The sequence below is a fragment of the Macrobrachium rosenbergii genome, chromosome 5 (genome assembly GCF_040412425.1).
Source record: "Macrobrachium rosenbergii isolate ZJJX-2024 chromosome 5, ASM4041242v1, whole genome shotgun sequence".
NCBI classification, from domain to species: Eukaryota; Metazoa; Arthropoda; class Malacostraca; order Decapoda; family Palaemonidae; genus Macrobrachium; species Macrobrachium rosenbergii.
In genome coordinates, this window is record NC_089745.1 from 7429772 (window position 1) to 7451013 (window position 21242).

General features: G+C 44.6%; 2 protein-coding genes across 5 annotated transcripts in view; both read right to left on the bottom strand.

The window, feature by feature from the left end:
* LOC136838480 (uncharacterized) overlaps positions 1-21242 on the bottom strand; it is a 135492-nt gene that overhangs the window by 31027 nt on the left and 83223 nt on the right. For 3 of the 4 annotated variants that reach the window (XM_067103447.1, XM_067103448.1, XM_067103446.1), the window contains exon 3: positions 6104-11972. The exons of the other annotated variant lie outside the window; for it this stretch is intronic. In XM_067103447.1, the coding sequence (XP_066959548.1) occupies positions 10378-11445 (1068 nt within the window). In that variant the 5' untranslated portion in view covers positions 11446-11972 and the 3' untranslated portion in view covers positions 6104-10377. Of the gene's footprint in view, positions 1-6103; positions 11973-21242 lie in introns of those variants that run through there. 4 annotated transcript variants of the gene reach the window in all.
* On the bottom strand, positions 8812-14489 carry LOC136838479 (uncharacterized). The gene has a single exon (XM_067103445.1). It carries the CDS (start codon positions 14297-14299, stop codon positions 12878-12880), a length of 1422 nt encoding a protein of 473 aa, XP_066959546.1. The 5' UTR covers positions 14300-14489; the 3' UTR covers positions 8812-12877.

A 21242-nucleotide genomic window follows, 5' to 3' on the forward strand; every position in this document is an offset into this window, starting at 1 on the left:
TTAGGCGTGACTAATTGAGCTTGAAGAAAATGGGAAGTCACCAAAGAAAACAAGCTCAGCGGAGACTTAATTAATGGCGCCGCGAAACACTATCCTGGCGCCGATGTGGTGACTTTACAAATACTCTCCCAAGACGAGGGACGCGCTGACTAATCCCTGTATCTGCTGGGACGCTGAAGGGTGCGCGGCTCCTTGAAGATAACGGAGGGGCCTCCCGCCTGTGAGGCTGCTGGTTGGGCGGTCCCCTTCCTGGGGCGGCCGCGCCTGCGGGGGGGTGGGGCGTGCTGGAGTGCGGTTGGGCGGAAGGGTGCTGCGTCGCTGCCGGGACTCTCCGACAGGAAGGCGGGCTTTAACCGGTCTATGGAAACCCAGTCGTCCTTGCCTGGGAGTGCCAGCTGAACGCCTTGCTGTTTCGTTCCAGCACGCCGGAAGGGTCCCCTGTAGGGCTTAGTTAGTGGTGGACGGACGGCGTCGACTCTGACGAAGACGTGGGTGGCGGATGACAGCTGTGGCGGCATGAAGGTGGTTGCTTTGTCGATGTATGAGCGCCTGCAAGGGGCGAACTTGCCGCCACGTCGAGGAGCCTCTGCAGTGATGGGAGTGGCGTTCATCCGTCACGAGCTCTCCCGGCACCACGAGGGGTTCCCATAGGTTTGTTCAGCTGCGGATGGGGTGCCGCCGGCTCTGGGGCGGTCCTCAACCCGAGGAGGACCCACGGCAGCTGATGTTTCCAGTCCTCGGCGGTGCAGCGGGCCATGAGGATGACTTTAGGGACCTGTGGAACGTTCGACCAGGCCGTTGGCCGCTGGGTTGTGCGCTGTGGTGGTGTGGTGCGTGGTTCCCAGCAGTTGAGCCAGGGCAGACCACAACTCGGAGAGAAAGCGGGGCCCCTGTCGGTTGTGATGTGGTCCGGGGCGCCCGGCGGCTAACCCAACTGAGAGCAGGGCCTCGGCGCAGCGCACGCGCTGGCGGTGGCTTCTTGCATGGGTGTGGCCGGGCCACCTCGCCGAACGGTCTACCACCGTCAGGAGGTATCTGGATCTGCCTGATGGGGAAGGGGCCCGACGACGCGTCGATGTGGATGTGGCCGGCGGCGCCCTGGCTGTGGGAACTCGCCTACCCCCGACTGCGTGTGACGACCCACCTTACTGGTCTGGCACTGCAGGGCACTGTTTTGCCCAGGCCGTGGCGTCCTTTTGCACCCCGTGACGAACTTTTTGAAAGCAGTTTGGCCGTGGTCCTGCCGGAGGGTGTGAGAGGCCGTGAATTATGTCGAATACCTGGCGGCGGCGTGAGGCTGGAACCAAAGGGCGGGGCTGACCTGTGCTGATGTCACAGAGTCTCGGGGCGAGGGTCACGTCCCTGCCACTTGAGGGATGTGATGGCGGTGCGGTATGCTGGGGTTTCTGGGTCAGTGGCCTGTTCTCTGGCAAGGTCCTGGTAATCTACACCAAGCTGCACTGCGCTCAACTCGACTCTGAGAGGGCGTCTGCTATGGGATTTTTCTTGCCGGGGAGGTACCTGACGGAACAGGTAAATTCGGCTATGGAGAGGTGGCGCTGCTGTCTGGAAGACCATGCGTCCCCCCTGCTTCGTGAAGGCGTGAACCAGTGGCTGGTGGTCTGTGAAGATTGTGAAGGGCGTCCCCTCCAGGAGGAACTTGAAGTGCCGAACTGCGCGGTACATCGCGCAGAGTTCCCTGTCGAAGGTGCTGTAGCGGGTCTCTGCGGGACTGAACTTCTTGCTGAAGAAGGCGATGGGCTGGGGGGCGCCGTTGATGATTTGCTCCAGAACAGCACCGCAGGCGACGTTACTGGCGTCTGTCGTCAGCTGGAGGGGGCCTTGGGATCCTGGTGTGCCAAGGCGGTTGCCTTGGTGAGGGCGGCCTTCGTCAAGAAAAGGCCTGCTGCTGGCTGGGTCCCCAAGACAGGGACTTGGTTGGCCTTTTAGGACTGCCGTCAGGGGGGCCGTGGTGTGCGCGATCCCGGGGATGAACCGCCTGTAGAAGTTTACCATCCCAAGGAACTCCTGGATGGCCTTGATGGAGGTGGGTGTCGGGAACTTGGCTACGGCTGCTACTTTCGATGTAAGAGGGCGGACGCCTGTCGGAGACACCTCGTGACCCAGGAATTCTGCTTTCTGGACGCCGAAGGTACACTTGTCGAAACGGACGACGAGGCCGTTCTCTTGGAGGCGCTGGAGGACTGCTTTGATGTGTCTCTGGTGTTCGCTGTGAGACCTGGAAAATATGAGAATGTCGTCGACGTAGCAGACGCAGAATTTTAGGTCCCCCAGGATGCTGTCCATGAGCCGCTGGAAGGTGGCCCGGCGTTCCTCAGCCGAAGGTGGAGAAGGCGAACACATAGGACCGAAGGGCGTGATGATGGCTGTCTTTGGTATGTCCTCTGGCGCAACAGGTACCTGGAAATAAGATTTAAGAAGGTCCAATTTAGTGAATATTTTGGCCCCGTGAAAGGAGGCCGTGAGGTCTTGCATGTTGGGTAGAGGGTAGTGGTCGGGCTCTGTTGCAATGTTGAGCCGCCTGTAGTCGCCGCAGGGTCTCCAGGAGCCGTCCGGTTTCTGCACCATGTGGAGGGAGGCCCATGGACTGGAGGCTTTCCTGCAGATGCCCATCTGTTCCATCTCCCGAATGCTTTTTTCGCCTCCTGAAGGCGCTGAGGGGAAGCCTGCGGAACTTCGCATGTGTCGGGGCCCTTTAGTCACTATATGGTGGTATATGCCGTGCTTGGCTGGGGCCCCGGGGACTTGGCGAAGCTCAGGCTTAAATATCTCAGGGAACTCTGACAGTAGGTGTGCATACTGGTGGGGGGCGACGGCGCTGATGGTGGGTCTGGGTCCCGCCGTTAATGGGAGAGACCGGCAGGAGTCGGTATCGAGGAGGCGCTTGCGCCCCACGTCGACTAGCAGGCCAAAGTGCGCCAGAAAATCGGCCCCCAGGAGTGGGGTTCCTACGTCCGCGACGATGAAGTCCCAGGAGTAACTCTGGCCAAGGATGGAGATCGACAGGAGCCTGGTGCCGTAGGAGGAGAGGATGGGGTTCCGTTGGCGGCCGTCAGGAAAGCGGCCGGGTCTGGTGTCTGGTTGCGGTCCTCTCTGGATGCTGGGAAGACCGATTTAAAGGCCCCTGTGTCGACCAGCATCATCCTGCCGGAGACGGTGTCGCGGACGTAAAAACCTACTGTTTTTGAGGCCCTGGGTTCTTCGGCTGCCATGGCGGCCTGTCCTGCTGGCCGCCGCCGGTCCGCTTTTGAACGGGCGGATAGCAGGGTCACCACTGGCAGTTCAAAGGCGCCTTTAAAAGTTACTGCTGGTAGCGACAGATCCAGGGGGACCTCCATCTGCTGTGGTTCGTGGACGTCTGTTGGCAATGGAATTGACGGCTGACTCTGACGTCGAAACTCTAAAAAATGGACGGAGCTGACCGGCAAAACATACAGAGGCAATATGGTTTTAGCCGCATAAAGTAAAAATGTGAAGCCTTGAATGAGTCATGTGAGGTGTTGCGCCGTCTCGAAGGTCATCGTAGGCATGGTGTAGGGGTGAGTAAAAATGATTTGCGTGACCTGGCCGTTTTAGGAGACTAATTGGCTTGAAGAAAATTCACCAAAGAAAAACAAGCTCAGCGGAAGCTTATAATGGCGCTGCCGAAACACTTCCTGCCACCGATGTCTGACTTTAGTGACAGGAGATCTAAATACCATGCCCCGAAAGATGCGTCAAGCTTGAATTGAGGAAGTTAGGCGTGGGTTTATGTTTGAAGGTCGCACTTGCTTAGTTAGGGCCAGCCCGCTACATTATATATAAGGAATGGCGATGGGCAGGAGCAAGCTTCGAGGAGGAACATACGGTTTTGTGGTGCAATTGAAAATGGGGTGAGGAGTGTGACTTTTAAAAATCACTCGCGAGATGAGTTTTCTGTACACGTCCTCCGGAAGGGCGTTGAGCATTGATGTTGGCCTGTAGGATTTCGTGGTTTCAGGTCCGCGATTCTGTAAAGTGGCTCTCCACCCTGCAAACAGCCAACTTGGATGGGTTCCCCATGCGTAAAACGGGCGGCAGCTTTCTCTCGGTGGGTGGCAAAACATTTTGTAAAATAAAAAAAAAATTCATGGTCCAAATTGTGTGTTGCATGGGCAAAACATTGGTTTAAAATAGTGGTGGGAGAAACATTTTCCATCAGGGGCAGTGCGCGGTGTGATGGGAGGTAGGTAAACCTATATGGGAGTCCGCGGGTCGCGTTTAACAAAAATAAGCATTAAGGAGGATAAAATCAGCGTCCATGCTCGCTCGTGCATTGTCCTGACCATTACTGTAACAAAATTAACCTTATGCTAATTGCGCGTACTCTCTTTGCCTTCACTGGCTGTCACAAAAGCGTTGGCGTCCGTGTGGTTCCGCTTAGTGACGCTGGTGTTTCTTGGCACTTGTCTGTCTGCGAGTCAGCACGCTCAAAACGCTGGTTACAGCGCCGTGTTTGAGGGATGGGCCGCTAAGAGCGTTTTGGAGAAATCCTGGAGCCAAGACTAAGTCGCCGTGTGAGTCCGCTAATGGCTCGGGGATACTCAGGGGTCACCACTGGATGATATGTCAAAGAAACGAGCAGGTAAAAGTTACTGCTACTTTCGAATTACAGACCCAGGCATAAGCTTATGTGCGGCCGAATGACGATGGATCGCGAGAGACAATGGAATTGACTAATGACCTGAGGTCGAAACAATAAACAATAATATGCAGTGAACGAGTACAGCTAATTACAATACAAAACATACAGAGCTACAAGGTATGGATACAGTCTTGATGCCTGCTGAATGAAGAAACATGTGATACACAAGTGTGACATTTGTATACATACGCATAAAGTAAAAATGATTAAAATGTCGTGACCTGGCACGTTTTAGGCGTGACTAATTGAGCTTGAAGAAAATGGGAAGTCACCAAGAAAACAAGCTAATGAAACCCAAGACTTAATTAATGGCGTATGAAACACTATCCTGGCGCCGATGTGGTGACTTTACAATACTACAAAGTCCCTCATCTAGATGAATTGTCACACTGACATCAGTGTCTCCACCTTGGTGAGTATTTAGCATTCAACACCCCAAACAGATGAATGTAGAAGCCTTGTGATCCACCCTAAGCCCCCTCCATCACACGTTTACAGATTATCAATCTCACTTACTACTATAAGCCTGGAACCTCTCGTAGCTTTGGCTGTACGACACAAAGTCTACTGGCCATGACTAGAGTGCAGGACTTGGTCCTGAAATGGGAAAAGTTAACAGGCTCTGACAGCATTTACTATCGTGCCTCTACTTTGATTACCAGCAAATATAAGGTTCGGTGCAACCATTCATACCTCACAGCAAAACGATACCAGCCTTAACCACATCTCTTGAACACGGGTCCCCAAGGATGCAGGCATTCAATAAACCCATACCCCATATAACGCAACTACTGAGTTTAACAGACAGCTCATGGATGAAAGCATCCACCATTAGGTTCAAGGAGATAATTCCTCAGTACTCATTGCCTACTAAACCAATACCCAGTACTTTCCGGCCTGCAATGGGCACATAAATGTCACCCATATCAAAACTTAGAATCAAGACCATTTCCAACTTTTGTATTATTGTGATATTTTCCTAAAGGGTTAACAGCCACTGTTCTAGTTTTTACATACTGTGCACATTAAATGAAGAAAATTACAGTCTGTGTCTGTAACTCTGTTTGAAAAAGAATTTACATATGAATTTCAGAGATCATAGTTAACATCTGGTGAGTTAAAAAGAGCTAAAAAAGAAAAGAAAAATGACTCAGCAAATTAAAGTGGCTAAAGCAGCAATAATTTTTAATGAATCTTATCTAAAAGAGGTATACTACTACTACTACTATTACTGCTACTACTACTCTGCAATAATGAATAATTGACTAATTATAGGTGTGTCAGGACTCTTCATAAACCATGTTATGAACCACATCTCGGTTCATCAGGTTCTATCATCAGTTACAGAGAAATGAACTGGAAAGACTGGCAGAGGCCGAGACAACAACGGGGAAAGGGAAACAACAAAACGAGCAAAAATAACCTTAATACTAGTTTATTACAATAAGTTATATACATATTGACAAGTGAGTCAAGTCTGGCGTAAATCAATAAATATACAACATCCCACAATCAAAGAGTCAGTCATAAAGATGTAGCAAAATTAGTTACTTGAAAATAAAACATTACCGCCCAAGCAAAACTATCAAAACTTCAAATCAAAGTAAACACTCACGCTACATCAAGTAAACGAACATTACAGGCAGCATAATTATTACAAGTAACATCAATTAACAAATAATGGTATAACCAAAAATACCCAAATATCTAAGAATTCAATAAAGCAGCATAAATAATCCAAAGTATCATAAATACCAATTCACTGATAACAATCATTCATAAATATCTGTAATAATAATTCACAATCCTCGCACAGTGCAAAACTGAACATCTACCCAGAGATGTCAAGACCACTAACAAGGGTCACAGAGGATGACCATCAAACTACTGCCTTGAAGTCGTCAAAACCGCCCCATGACGGCAAACAGGAACATCTCCACAAAACACAGTCGTTCACAGCAGAGTCGATGCGACAGCCAAACTGCTGTCCCAGAGGAATGCCTCCTCTCCACTGATGACTAGGGTTAGCCATCAACTCATCCTCAAACTCGATCGAAGTTCACATCCTCGAGCACTGTAGAGGCCAACAGGTAACAACTACCTGCTGTTAAACACGTCCATGCTGCTAAGCTGTCTGGACCCTGACTCGATGATTACCCAAACTTGACTGTCGCTACCAAAGCAAAGACAACAGACGTAAACTCTGTATATTAAAAAATAAGCTCCACCGGGAAAAGGAGTGCACTTTCAAATAGGGAACAATCGTTCCATTGACAAAACAAGCACTAAGCCTCACAACCAACAAGCGACATAAAGGTCTTTAACCAAGGATATGCCCAGTATGTAGTCAGCAGAGAACAAGACTGACATGAAGTCACAGGGTCAGTTCCTTTGCCTAGGCAGAGTAAAGATTTAGTGATTCTTAGCACAGAGCAAGACCATGATTGTAAATAATGCCATATCTATTTTCTATCCATTGGGGGAATAAAAGGTCCTCTGGCCACTTATGACAATTATATCATTATTAATCAAGAATGAAGACACTACTAAAAAGGAGTTTGACACAATTCTAAATTTCTATGTTTGAATAACGTAGGGTTTTTGTGGATTCACTTTGAGGTGTTTCTTCTCCATCATTTGACAATGCTTGGTCCAATACAGATCAGCACAGATACAAAAGGTGCTATCTTTGACTGTCTGCTAGGTTACACCACGTTTCATTCTATCCAAAGAGAAATGTTTTCAAGTGACTCCAGCCAAGAGTCATAATCTTCAAATGGCACTGACCTACAAGGCCCTATCCTTTTCCACTATTACTGTCATCATTTTCTACTAGATTCGCTTAAATTCCTCATCTAATGTAACTTTGATTACATCCAACATGACTAGGATAATATTTTCCAGCCATTCTTTGATATCAATTGATATTAGTAGATAGCCCCCGGTTATCAGCAGTCCAGTTTTACGGGGCTCGTCTAACGACGAAAATCAGCAATTTTTGGCGCTGTAAATCGCCTATTTCCGCTTATCGGCGCCGATATCTGGGTATTGGCGCAGATACATACCTAACAGAGGCGCCGATAATCGAAAACCGGCGATTTTCGGCGCCGAAAAAAGCCCCAAATCGCCGATTTTCGGTTACCATCACGCCGTCAGAATGGAACCCCCGCCGATAACCAGGGACTGCCTGTAGTATTGCTTTTCCACTTTGCAGGTGGTAACTATGTATCAAAATGTCATTTTGAAGATTCAAGAAACAGATGAATATACCAGCATTTGGCTGAACCTAGCCATCATTTCCCCTCAGAGTCTTCAATTTATTAACATGATTTTGGGCTGACTTGCCTCAGAATGCTGAATTACAAAACCTCATTCTTCAATTAGGCACTGAAGCCATGTCCTAACTGTACAACCCTTGGTGGTAAGGTGGGACTGATCCACAGAGAGGCTTTGTCTACTAGCCAGGTGACATCAGCCCCTTATTCCAAAGTTGTTGATGGCCTAAAGCTCAATAGGACCATCCTGTGGAGAGATTATCCAGATCAATCAAATGTGTATCTATTCTCAGATAGCGGTTGATTTTTATATAAAAAACTACCATTTCCTAGATCCATCAAACATTTGAATGACCTAGTTTTTCTTTCTCATGCTTTACTCATATCTATTTCTAGCTGATTCTATCATTCTCTTATGGCCTTTCCTTCAGATTCGTACCCTCCAATTTTTGCAGTATCTTGCATTTCTTCTTTTACTTCCAGTGTGTATAAGCTGCAGCTTTTGATATTAAAGTAGTTCCTCATTGGACAGGTTGGTATCGTTCTTGGCTAGCAGAATTAGAGAAATTTACATCTGGTGATAAAAATTCATTTCTCGTTATAATGTGGTTCGGATTCCACAGTAAGCTGAAGGTCCCGTTGCTAGGTAACCAATTGGTTCTTAGCCACGTAAAATGAATCTAGTCCTTTGGGCCAGACCTAGGAGAGCTGTTAATCAGCTCAGTGGTCTGGTTAAACTAAGGTATACTTAACTTTGATATTAAAGTGGGGTATTAACAATTTCTGATACTCACACGTATCAAATACTATGTAGCTATACTTGCAAAGTAAGGAGGAAATGATTTGTAAACAAGCCTAAGTATAAATATATTTTCTTAAAGGATTCTTATTTCACATATTCTGAATACAGTACACTGAAAATAAACTTAACATGAAAATCAGTAGCTGATACCTATTGGGTTTTATCTTTATTCACCTTTGGTGTCTTCAAATATACATTGTAACTTTTACCCACAAGGCACTTCTGTTCCATTTTTTTGCAGCTTCTTTCTTTCTTTTACCAACATCAGTCATATTTTCTCCCATTTACAACTTGACCACCTCAAGTTTAGTCCTTCTCTTCTAGTCTCTTCCTCTTCATTTTTATTTGCCATACTTCTCTAGCTTCTGCCTTTTCTTCTTCTTAATTAAGTGGTGTTGCCTCTGCTTCTTCTGAGACCTGTTTACCTGATCCCAGAATCCAGTTACTCTGCTTCACTCGTAAACAATTTCAATAAATAGCAGACACTGAATAAGTAAATCTGCTTAGACAGACATAAACAAAATAATTGCCAGAAGAAGCAAAACATCTTTCACCAAGGCAGCAAATTCACAAATCAAAGGCATCAACAGCCACTTACAGTCTTCACTTTATAAAAACAGTTTTGTACATTCAAAAGTCTCTGTGGCCTTGCCTGGTTTGGAGGTTGACAAAATGTTACTCTGATGATTGCAGTGTCTGCAGCCCAAGAATCTTTAACCACGGCCCAGTGTTGGTCTATCCTATGTCGTTGCCAGAAGCATGAGTATGGCTAACTTTAACCTTAAAAAAAATATAAAAACTACTAAGGCTAGAAGGAGAGCTGCAGTTTGGTATGCTTGATGATTGGAGGGTGGATGATCAACATACCAATTTGCAGCCCTCTAGCCTCAGTAGTTTTTAAATTTGAGGGCGGACAGAAAAAGTGCGGATGGACAGACAAAGCCATCACAATAGTTTTCCTTTACAGAAAACTAAAAGGTGAACTGAGACAACATAGAATGGAGGTCACTGATACAAAGGAGGAGAAGACGTGACAAAATCGAACCTCCAGCAAAGTCGATGGAGACGGGGGAGGCTCAATGTAAATTTAAAAACTTAGCTGTAAGAAGGAAGGAGAAAAGCCAAAAGTAGTAAGTTTGGTTAAAATCTTCATGCTTCACTCTCAGATAGCTTAAGCAACATCATAAGCAACAAAAAGGACTAACTGAAGTCATAAAGAGAGGATATGCAAATGTAAATGATACTAAAGGTGGCTACCAGTATGTCTTGCCTTATTGAAGCCATGCTGGAGATGCATAAAAAAAATACAGGTAGGAGAAACAGATATACCACCCAACATCAAATACAGTACTGAATATATGGCTAAGGTAAGAAATAGATATATTAAATTTGTAAGTTATTCAAAATCAGTATCCCCTATACACAACTACTTTAACACTTGACTTCTTGTCAGTATGATTTTGTACTGAAAACACTGAACTAAGAAACTAATAAGAACAGCAACACAATACTGTATATGTGCTTTTACTTCAAACTGAAAATTTACACGACAAAATTATGAAATTTACTGCATAAATTTACAAAATGTAGCAACTGCATGAAAATATTATACCCATTCAGTTCTGTTCCAGAAATGCTGCACCATTGAAGTCTTGTTTCAAGAGATGGTCCAAGAAACCCATCTTGAATAAGGCCTCAGTGACACCAGAGATCAAAGGCTCCTTACATCTCAATATAGCAGTGTCTAGGACACTATTGTTTCTGTATTTTTCTTCACAAACCTTTGCCAAACCTTTTACGCAGTACTTGCGGTAATGCTGTAAATGAGCATCTGCTGTGTCAACGAAATACGAAGAGCATTTACCGCCAATACAAGACAACGGAAAATGATTGTGGACTGTCAGAACTCTGTCCGTATCATGAAAGCATTTGACATAATGCGTCTTTTTATTATAATTAGAAGACCGATATACATGCTGCAGCATGTGCATAAAACGAGGAACATCTGGCACAGTCTCATTTGCATGACCCATATCATCAAAGAAGTAGACATGCCTCATAACGTAATTGGATGGAGTCAGCTCCTGTGATTCGTTCAGAGCTTTTGGCACTACAACGTCCATCAGTGTTTTCCAAGATGAAGAGTTCTTTGGTAGTATAACCTCATCAGTATCAACAACACTGATGTATTTATACCTGTTAATATTCTTCATGAAGCAGTCATTATATGGAATTGTTTCTTGATGATCCTTTCCATAACCGATGGATTTTAAATACTTATTCAAAAGGCCAAATACATTGGGCTGCCTACCAGCCAATGGCAGCTTTATAACTTCAACGCGTCCTTGTTTCTCATAGTAACTGAGGACCTTGGAAACATTTGGATGCATATCATAATCATAAAGTATTACTTTGCTTGCACCCAAAATGAACAAAAGCTCAAGCCATTCAACCAATCGAACACTGAAATCAATGAATGGAAAACTAATTCCTTTTACACACACTGCAAAACCTTCTTTATGACCAGACTGTGGCAAATTGTTGAATACCTTAAGAATTGTTTTGGCCATGTCACAAGGTCTCTCAACTACAGAAACAGCTTGTGGTACAGCATGTTTGAAGCTGGCAGGTACTTGACAAGAAAGCATGTATGGCTGCAAAACACCATTCTGATACAATCCCATTGCACGTTGCCATAGATATCTGTGCTCATAAATGGGAGCAAATGCTGGTTCTTTGTGTTCTTCAAACCAGAGCTGACAAAATAAAGTTGTGTTTATTTTAATCTTAGCAATCTGACCTATGATACGTACTGATGGAGCACGTTCTACTAAAGTTCTGTTGTCAAAATATGCTCCAAATAGATAAAAGGGTCCATCAACAGTCTGAAGTTCTTGCCAGTGTGTATCAACATAATTGAGTTTGAACAGAGATGGGAATTTAGCACAGGTTCTATTCTTGGCTAGTCTTCTATTACTGTATTTCTCCCAAAATCTGACAGGAAGATTGGGTGTTTTTTTTCTCTATCAAAGCAGCCATTTCATCTGATGAAAGCTCTGAAGACTCGAAAACAGAAGGGTCAATATCTAGAAGTCTGGATTGTAATTTATCTTTTAACGAAGGATCTGATGAAAATAAGCTTGCAATTGGACTTTGAACAGCTTGTCGAAGAGAACTGGGGCTAAAGCAGGTTGAAATCCTCATAAGTACACTGTAAAATAAAAATTTATTTAAATGCAGGTCTTCAATCCTAGGTAAAGTTCTTTTTTAATCCTCTAGATGTAATAAAATTTGGAGTAGTTTAATACAAAAGGGCCACACTCAACATAGAATGGATATGGTTCCCTTGTGGATGAATAAAAGGAGTCCTTTCCTCAGTCATGGCTTACATGCATAATGATCTATTTCACTTAATGATATGCTAATGTTTTCCTAATAAGTTTAGATTGGCATTTGAAACTTTTTGGGAACAATTGCAATCTTCCATCCCTGAGACAACATAGGCTGGAGGTCACTGATACAAAGGAGGAGAAGACGTGACAAAATCGAACCTCCAGCAAAGTCGATGGAGACGGGGGAGGCTCAATATAAATTTAAAAACTTGGCTTTAAGAAGGAAGGAAAAAAGCCAAACGTAGTAAGTTTGGTTAAAATCTTCATGCTTCACTCTCAGATAGCTTAAGCAACATCATAAGCAACAAAAAGGACTAACTGAAGTCATAAAGGGAGGATATCTAAATGTAAATGATACTAAAGATGGCTACCAGTATGTCTTGCCTTATTGAAGCCATGCTGGAGATGCATAAAAAAATACAGGTAGGAGAAACAGATATACCACCCAACATCAAATACACTATTGAATATATGGCTAAGGTAAGAAATAGATATATTAAATTTGTAAGTTATTCAAAATCAGTATCCCCTATACACAACTACCTTAACACTTGACTTCTTGTCAGTATGATTTTGTACTGAAAACACTGAACTAAGAAACTAATAAGAACAGCAACACAATATATGTGCTTTTACTTCAAACTGAAAATTTACACGACAAAATTATGAAATTTACTGCATAAATTTACAAAATGTAGCAACTGCATGACAATATTATACCCATTCAGTTCTGTTCCAGAAATGCTGCACCACTGAAGTCTTGTTTCAAGAGATGGTCCAAGAAACCCATCTTGAATAAGGTCTCAGTGACACCAGAGATCAAAGGCTCCTTATATCTCAAGATAGTAGTGTCTAGGACACTATTGTTTCTGTATTTTTCTTCACAAACCTTTGCCAAACCTTTTACGCAGTACTTGCGATAATGCTGTAAATGAGCATCTGCTGTGTCAACAAAATATGAAGAGCATTTACCGCCAATACATGACAACGGAAAATGATTGTGGACTGTCAGAACTCTGTCTGTATCATGAAAGCATTTGACATAATGTGTCTTTTTATTGTAATTAGGAGACCGATATACATGCTGCAGCATATGCATATAACGAGGAACATTTGGCACAGTCTCATTTGCATGACCCATATCATCAAAGAAGTAGACATGCCTCATAACGTAATCAGATGGAGTCAGCTCCTGTGATTCGTTCAGAGCTTTTGGCACTAAAACATCCATCAGTGTTTTCCAAGATGAAGAGTTCTTTGGTAGTATAACCTCATCAATATCAACGACATTAATGTATTTATACCTGTTAATATTCCTCATGAAGCAGTCATTATATGGGAGTGTTTCTTGGTAAGCCTTGCCAAAGCCAATGGATTTTAAATACTTATTCAAAAGGCCAAATACATTGGGCTGCCTACCAGCCAATGGCAGCTTTATAACTTCAACGCGTCCTTGTTTCTCATAGTAACTGAGGACCTTGGAAACATTTGGATGCATATCATGATCATAAAGCATCACTTTGCTTGCACCCAAAATGAACAAAAGCTCAAGCCATTCAACCAATCGAACACTGAAATCAATGAATGGAATACTAATTCCTTTTACACACACTGCAAAACCTTCTTTATGACCAGACTGTGGCAAATTGTTGAATACCTTAAGAATTGTTTTGGCCATGTCACAAGGTCTCTCAACGACAGAAACAGCTTGTGGTACATCATGTTTGAAGCTGGCAGGTACTTGACAAGAAAGCATATATGGCTGCATAACACCATTGTGATGCAATCCCATTACACGTTGCCATAGATATCTGTGCTCATAAATGGGAGCAAATGCTGGTTCCTTGTGTTCTTCAAACCAAAGTTGACAAAATAAAGTTGGTTTTTTATTAATTCTAGCAATCTGACCTATGATACGTACTGATGGAGCACGTTCTACTAAAGTTCTGTTATCAAAATATGCCCCAAAAAGATAATAGGGTCCATTAACGGTCTGAAGTTCTTGCCAGTGTGTATCAACATAATTGAGTTTGTACAGAGATGGGAATTTAGCACAGGTTCTATTCTTGGCTAGTCTTCTATTACTGTATTTCTCCCAAAATCTGACAGGAAGATTGGGTGTTTTTTTCTCTATCAAAGCAGCCATTTCATCTGATGAAAGCTCTGAAGACTTGAAAACAGAAGGGTCAATATCTAGAAGTCTGAGTTGTAATTTATCTTTTAACGCAGGATCTGATGAAAATAAGCTTGCAATTGGACTTTGAACAGCTTGCTGAAGAGAACTGGAGCTAAAGCAGGTTGATAAAGAACTGGAGCTAAAGCAGGTTGAAATCCTCATAAGTCTTCAATCCTAGGTAAAATTCTTTTTTAATCCTCTAGTTGTAATAAAATTTGGAGTAGTTTAATACAAAAGGGCCACACTCAACATTGAATGGATATGGTTCCCTTCTGGATGAATAAAAGGAGTCCTTTCCTCAGTCATGGCTTACATGCATAATGATCTATGTAACTTAATGATGTGCTAATGTTTTCCTAATAAGTTTGGATTGGCATCTGAAACTTTTTGGGAAAAATTGCAATCTTCCATCCCTTTACATAAGCATCTTTTCAGTTTTGACATCTCTTGTCATATATAATTCGAGTGCTGTGATTTTGCATTATCTTGGACTGGGGAAGAAAAAACTTGGTCAGGTTTAATGTTTCTAAAGCAATTTGACTTACAGTACTAAATCACTGGACTTGGCAACCATCAGAGCTGGAAAATTTTACAATTCACTTTTGGACTAGAGAAAAATATTAGGAAAGCTTCACAGGAACAAATCATTGATTTTGTTAACTGGATTATTAGGATTTGGGTACTACAAATGTTCCTCTGCAAGTCAGCTCATGAATACTGTTCATATGTCTAGGAAGGTTCTTTCAATGCTACCACTGCTATACAGTACTGTACCTTGAATTAAGAGATTTTGCATTCATTAGTGATATTATTCTTAATTCCATCTTGGAATGCTGTAATTGCAATTCTCCTCAGCAGTGCCTCTCTTTGAATTTTCACTGGAGACAACAGTACACTGGGTTATCATATCTGAGACCTTAACTATCTCATTATACTCCTTACTCCATGGGATGGCCTATGTCAAGTTTTATTTCAAAAGATGTAGTTCTAGAGCTAGTCAATGTTCAGTCATTTATCACTTCTATTTCTAAATTATGGAGCAATACAGACTATTGTCTGTATTCTTTGAGTTTCATAGCCAGTAACAATTTCAAGTATTAAGTTCATTATTATCTGAGGGGGGGAAAATACATTATCATAAAAAATCACCTCCCTTCTTTTATCTAATTAGTCTGAGTAGACCTACATTTCCCCTGCTGCTATTTTAGCAAATCATGATCCAAATGTAAACTAGCCAATCAATTTCTGCAGCACTTCAGGGGATGCATACTATACCTCTGATGAACTCTTGCCACAAATGCAATTCCCATGCTAGGTCTCATCTTCTTGGAAGACAATTTCTGTGGGGGAAGTCTTGTACTGTACAGTAGTGTGAACTCGTTCCAAGTATTGCCTCTTGCAGTATTGCAGATGTTATTCTTGTATTCAATATTATATCCTTTTTGAACTATCTCACAGGATATGATTATGCTAAAAATTTCCACATCTAAACTCTTACATTATGCAGGTATATATACTTTATGACCATGGTGCTGTCAAGTTCACATAAAAAGGGATTTTGACAAAGGAAAAATCTATTTCTGAGGAAGGTCCCGTGTCACCCGGGTGAAATTCCATTTACAGCACGAATTTCTAGGTATAACAATGCTAGATATACCAGAGAAAAGAGCTTTCAGGAAAGCTGGGTTACTACTCCTCTTCGAAGCGTCTTCTAGGAAGACGCGAGGTATAAAGAAGGGTGAGTGAAATACCACTACCACGGAAACCTACTCAAAGATCTCTCCCTATCAAAATCCTCCGAACAGAGCGGTGAGTCACACAGCCCCTACACTCAACACCCGCCAGGACGGCGACACCAGCGCCACTACCTCATTCCATGCTAGCACTAACCCCAGACTTGGCATGTGCAAGGGGGGAGTACTAGGTGATCCAGGAAGTCACACAGACACGGGACCTTCCTCAGAAATAGATTTTTCCTTTGTCAAAATCCCTTTTCTGAGTTCAGTCCCGTGTCAGCCGGTGAAATAGTGATAGAGAATCATGCCAAGGCTGTAACTACAAAAAAAAAATGGGGTAATCTGAAGAAAAAAGGCAAAATTTTACTCGAAAATAATTTTAATCAAGTAATCTCTTTCATGTAGCAAGAATACTAAAACTAAGGTATACTAAATCTAAGGCACATCAAAAAACTTAATACTATGAAACGGGGGAGGTCCTCTGACACGACGGGGAAGAAGCCCCAAAAATCTTAAAATTACTTAAAGCAAGGTGAAACATGAAATGTGCATAAGATAATTGCAAATACAACCTTAATACTATACACGTAAACTTAGGCTAAACACGTAAGAGACAAGATCAATGAAAATTAACATATACAGAATATATACATATATCTGGGGTAATGTGGAGCCAAATAAAAACTGTCCAGTACCCCATAAGAAAAAACAATCATGGCATGTCAGATTACACTTTTTCCATCAACAGATACAAGATACATCAATATGAGGAGCCAGGCAGTGAGGTATAATCAACCAGGAGAATAAGCAGAGAAGTAAATGAGGCAGGCGGGGGGGGAAAAGGAAAGGATAAGGATATGATTAATTAAGGTGGGAGATGACACTTCCCACAGCTATGGTAGAAAATTTCAGGGCTTGAAAGCGATTTTAAATAGTGGCGTTTAAACACTAGAGGTGATTTCAACCCGTAAATTTAGATAACTCTGAGAAGTCCATATTATGAAAGTAATTAATGGAAGTAGCAACTGCTGAATATCATGAACCTTAGGAACTGAATCTGTTGGCCTGTTTAATGAAATACAGAATTTGTTGTCTTATAGCATTTAGTGAAAGAGTACCACCTTTCTCCCTGATAAAAAGAGGACCCGACTTATTCTGTGGAGTTCTTAAAAGGTAAGATTTAAGTGTATAAACTGGACATAAAGACTGGTCTTGAGGAAGGGGCACCACCTTCCAAGGAGACCACCTGTCCTGTGGGTCTTCGTTCTTAGCTAAAAATCTAGGTCAGGGGAAAGGAGGACCTCTCCAGACGGGAGGAAGTTCACAAAATTATCACTCTAGTGAGAGCCGACAGCTCTGGAGATTCTAGCACCTGAAGCCAAGCTAATCAAAATAAAGTCTTCCTTAACAGATCCTGATAAGAGCAATGAAAGTTATCCATCTCTGATGCTAACTTGAGGACGTCATTGAGAAACCACGTAACAGAATGTGGGCGTGATACTGGTCTCAGACGAGCGCATGCTCTGGGATAGATGAAAAATAGGAATCTGTAAGGTCGATTTTAAAGCCAGTAAAGAAATACTTTCTTCAATGCTGACTTGACTGTGGTAATAGTGGCCTGAGTGCAAGGCCTTTTCTCAAACAGTGATCTAGCAGAAGGAAACTCCTAAATTAGTCGTCATGATTTTGGCTTCAGATGCTTTTAGGAAGGAGGCTAATTTTTTTGACTGCTGAGTCATACTGTCTAAGAGTAGAATCTCTTTTATCTGATTCTAAAAACAGAGTGTTGACAGGGTCAATGTTCGCTCCTTTTGGGCTGCGAATTTTATAAAGTCCATAAAACTAGGGGCATTCTGAATTCTTGAGGAAGCTGACACAGTCTTGGTTTGTACTGTCTGGGTCAGAATGGGCTTGGGAATCCAGAAGACTGCAATCCCAGTTCCTGAAGAAGAGGGAACCACTGCTCTTCGGCCAATAGGGGCTACTAGGCTGGTTGACCTTTGAATGTCCTGAGTTTTTGTAATACTTTCAGCAGTAAATTTATTGGAGGGAACAGATAAATCTTCTCCCAATTGTTCCATCTTACTGTCATTGCGTCTGTAGCATACGCCTGAGGGTCCAGGTTGGGGGCCATAACAGGGGAGCTAGTTGCTCTCCGTTGCGTAACAGATCCACTTTGGAGTGCCCGAACCCGGCGGTAAATCCATTTGAAAGATTCCACGTCCAGGGACCACTCCGCCTCCAACGGAGTAGCCCTGACAGGGAATCCGCCACCACGCCCGCACCGCTGGGTGGGTGGCTGACAGGTGCCAGCCGTGCTTGTTCGCCAGGGAGAAGATAGCAACCATTACTTGGTTTACCTGACCTGATTTGGAGCCGCCCCTGTTGATGCAATGAACTACCACTGCGCTGTCCAACACCAGCCTGATATGAATCCGGTTGGGGGGGCGGATTTTCTTCAGAGTTAGAAAGACCGCCATAGCTTCCAGGGTATTTATATGGAACTGCTGGAAACATTGTGGACCACGTTCCTTGTACTCTTTTGTTTTGGTGAATATCCCCAGCCGCTTAGGGAAGCGTCTGTGGAACAACTAGTGCCGAGGGGGAAATTGAAGCGGAACTGTTTTGGACAGGCTCTGACTGTGGTCCAAGGCCGCAGTCTTGTCTTTAAGATTCGAGGAACAGAGGAGACCTTGTCTCTGAGCTTGACATTGGCTCGACTCCGCCACACTCTGTTTATGTCTTTAATTTCGCTTTTAAGAGCAGGTCTGTCACTGAGGCAAATTGAAGAGACCAAGGACTCTTTCTTGGGATCGGCGGGATGCCGATGGATTTTTGAGGAATCTCCTGGTGAGAGATGCTATCTTTCCTCTGGGAGGCGGGAGAGATAACGTGAGAGGACAGATCCCACTGGAGACCCAGCCACTGGAAACCGGGACCCGGAGTCAGGCGGACTTCTCTGTTCAGTTGGTTCCAGCGACTCCAGGAAATTGATGACTATGGACGTAGCCTTCTGACACTCCAGAACTGTTGGTGCCCAAATTATCCAATCGTCCAGGTATGCTGCTAGGGATATCCTCGAGACCGGAGTTGTTTTTACCGTGTCCGCCAGCTTGGTGAATACCCTGGGCGCAATGTTCAGACCGAAGGGCATGACCCTGAAGGAGTAGGCTTGATTCCCGAGTCTGAAACCGAGGAACTGAGAGAAGTTCCGCGCAATCGGGACGTGATAATAAGCGCCTGAAAGATCGATAGAGGTGGTGACGGCTCCACGCCGAAGTAGAGTCCGCATTTGAGCTACCGTAAGCATGCTAAATTTGTCGATTTTATGTAGAGATTTAGACGCCGACAGATCCAGGATCACTCTTTGCTGATCGGAGTCTTTTTTGGGAACAGTGAATAACCTGCCTTGAAACTTTAGGTGCCTTACTTTCTTTATTGCTCGTTTGTTGAGCAATTCTGTCACGTAATCCTGTAGGATTGATGTGGGTGGCTGGTAAAATCTGGTTAGAGGAGGAGGGTTCTTGATCCAGCTCCATCCTAGTCCTTTGGACACACGCTGTGTGCCCAAGGGCTGAAGGTCCATTGGTCCCTGAACCAAAACAGGCGACCACCTACCTGTGTTTCTCTCAGTGGGAGGGAGCGGGTTTATTCCCCCTACCACGTCCAGGCCTTCCCTTGGGGTGGTGTTGGGCTTTCCTCTATGGGGACTTTGCCTCTTCCTCCCTTAACCCTATTAAGGCCGTGAAAGTATCCACGGCCCTCATATGTGGGGTTGTACGCTGGTGAAGCCACATAGAGGGTGCAGCTGGTTGACCAGCACATACTGTTGGGGGGTGAGCCTTGAGGTAGAAGGCTGGGCTACTGCCGAGACCGGGACGGCTTGACTACCGCCCTGATGGTGGGGCCTCTTATGCCTCCCTGGAAGCGCTTGCCTCACCTCGCTTTGGGGCCGGCCGATTCTGGGGTCTTACGCTATAGGCAGAAATGCCCCAGCGAGAGCTAAGACTCTGATTGGCCCGTAGCCTCGGCCATAACGTTTGTGACCTCCTCTTCAGGGAAGAGGTTAGGTCCCCAGATCGAGCTTTTAACGAGCTTGTTAGCTCGTGGCGGATAGTAGCATCATCGCGAAGATGAACTTCCGCATTCCAGTCTGGCCATGATAAACCCGAACAAGTCAGACTGGAAGCCAGCCAGCAAGGATTTAGCCAAAACTTGAAAGAATGGCTCGTCCGAGCAGGACATGGCAGTAGCTTTGTAGGCAGACGGAGTCAAGGACCGGGCTAACTTAGTCCGGCATCAAACTCCGCCTTCAATACAGATTCCGCAGCTTGGGGAGCTGCTCACTGAATTGCGGAAGCGCAGAAGGGGGTCCAGCTTCCCGACAGTGAAAGTGGACGGGCGTCCACCCAGAACTTCATTACTTCCTGGGAATACCAGGAAGTAGGGTCTGTTTCTCTTAACTGTGGTAACGATTACCATCAAAGCACGCTGGGCCGTGAGCCAGAGCGACTTTGTCCAAGCAAGGGTGGTAGGTTGTCTCTCAGGGCGAACATTGCAAAGTTGCCCTTGAAAGGAGTCAACTTCAGTATTTTCTGCCTGCCACTCCGCCAGAGTGCGCAGGAGAGCCGATTGAGCTTGGTCCCTAGGGACGATGACAGTCTCCCTAGGAACCTTATCTGACCGAATCCAAGCTTCCTCCGTAAGCCTCACGAAGCCTGGGGTGTGGGGGCAAGAGATCGGGGGGAAGAACTCCAATTCCTCCAACCGTCTCGTGCCAAGACCTTCAACTGTCAGCTTGCCATCATGTTGATGGCCCGAGAGTAAACGCCAAGGGTTACCGACATCGAACGCGGAGGTCCGCAGTGTCGGGGGATAACATACTGTGGTTCGGCTGGGGTGGGCGAGTTTATTCCCGCCAGTATGTTATCATGACTGGCCAACTTCTCAGAGATTTTATTAAATCTCGTATCTAGGTCCTCTGTAAACGCTTATAAAAGCTTGATTTGCAAAGGCCTCTGCGTCGAAAAGCAGGTTGGCGAGAGGGCTTGGTTTTGCAGCCCTCTTACCGCGCCTTTGCTGGAGGAACCAGACTTGCTCCCGGAGGCTACAGGTCCTGAAACCTTAGCCTCGGGACTGGGGAAGGGCGATGCCTTCTTGGAAGTCGAGGACTTGTA

Coding starts and splice junctions, on each gene's coding strand:
- LOC136838479 (XM_067103445.1), bottom strand. CDS start 14,299: ATGGCTGCTTTGATAGAGAAAAAAACACCCAATCTTCCTGTCAGATTT.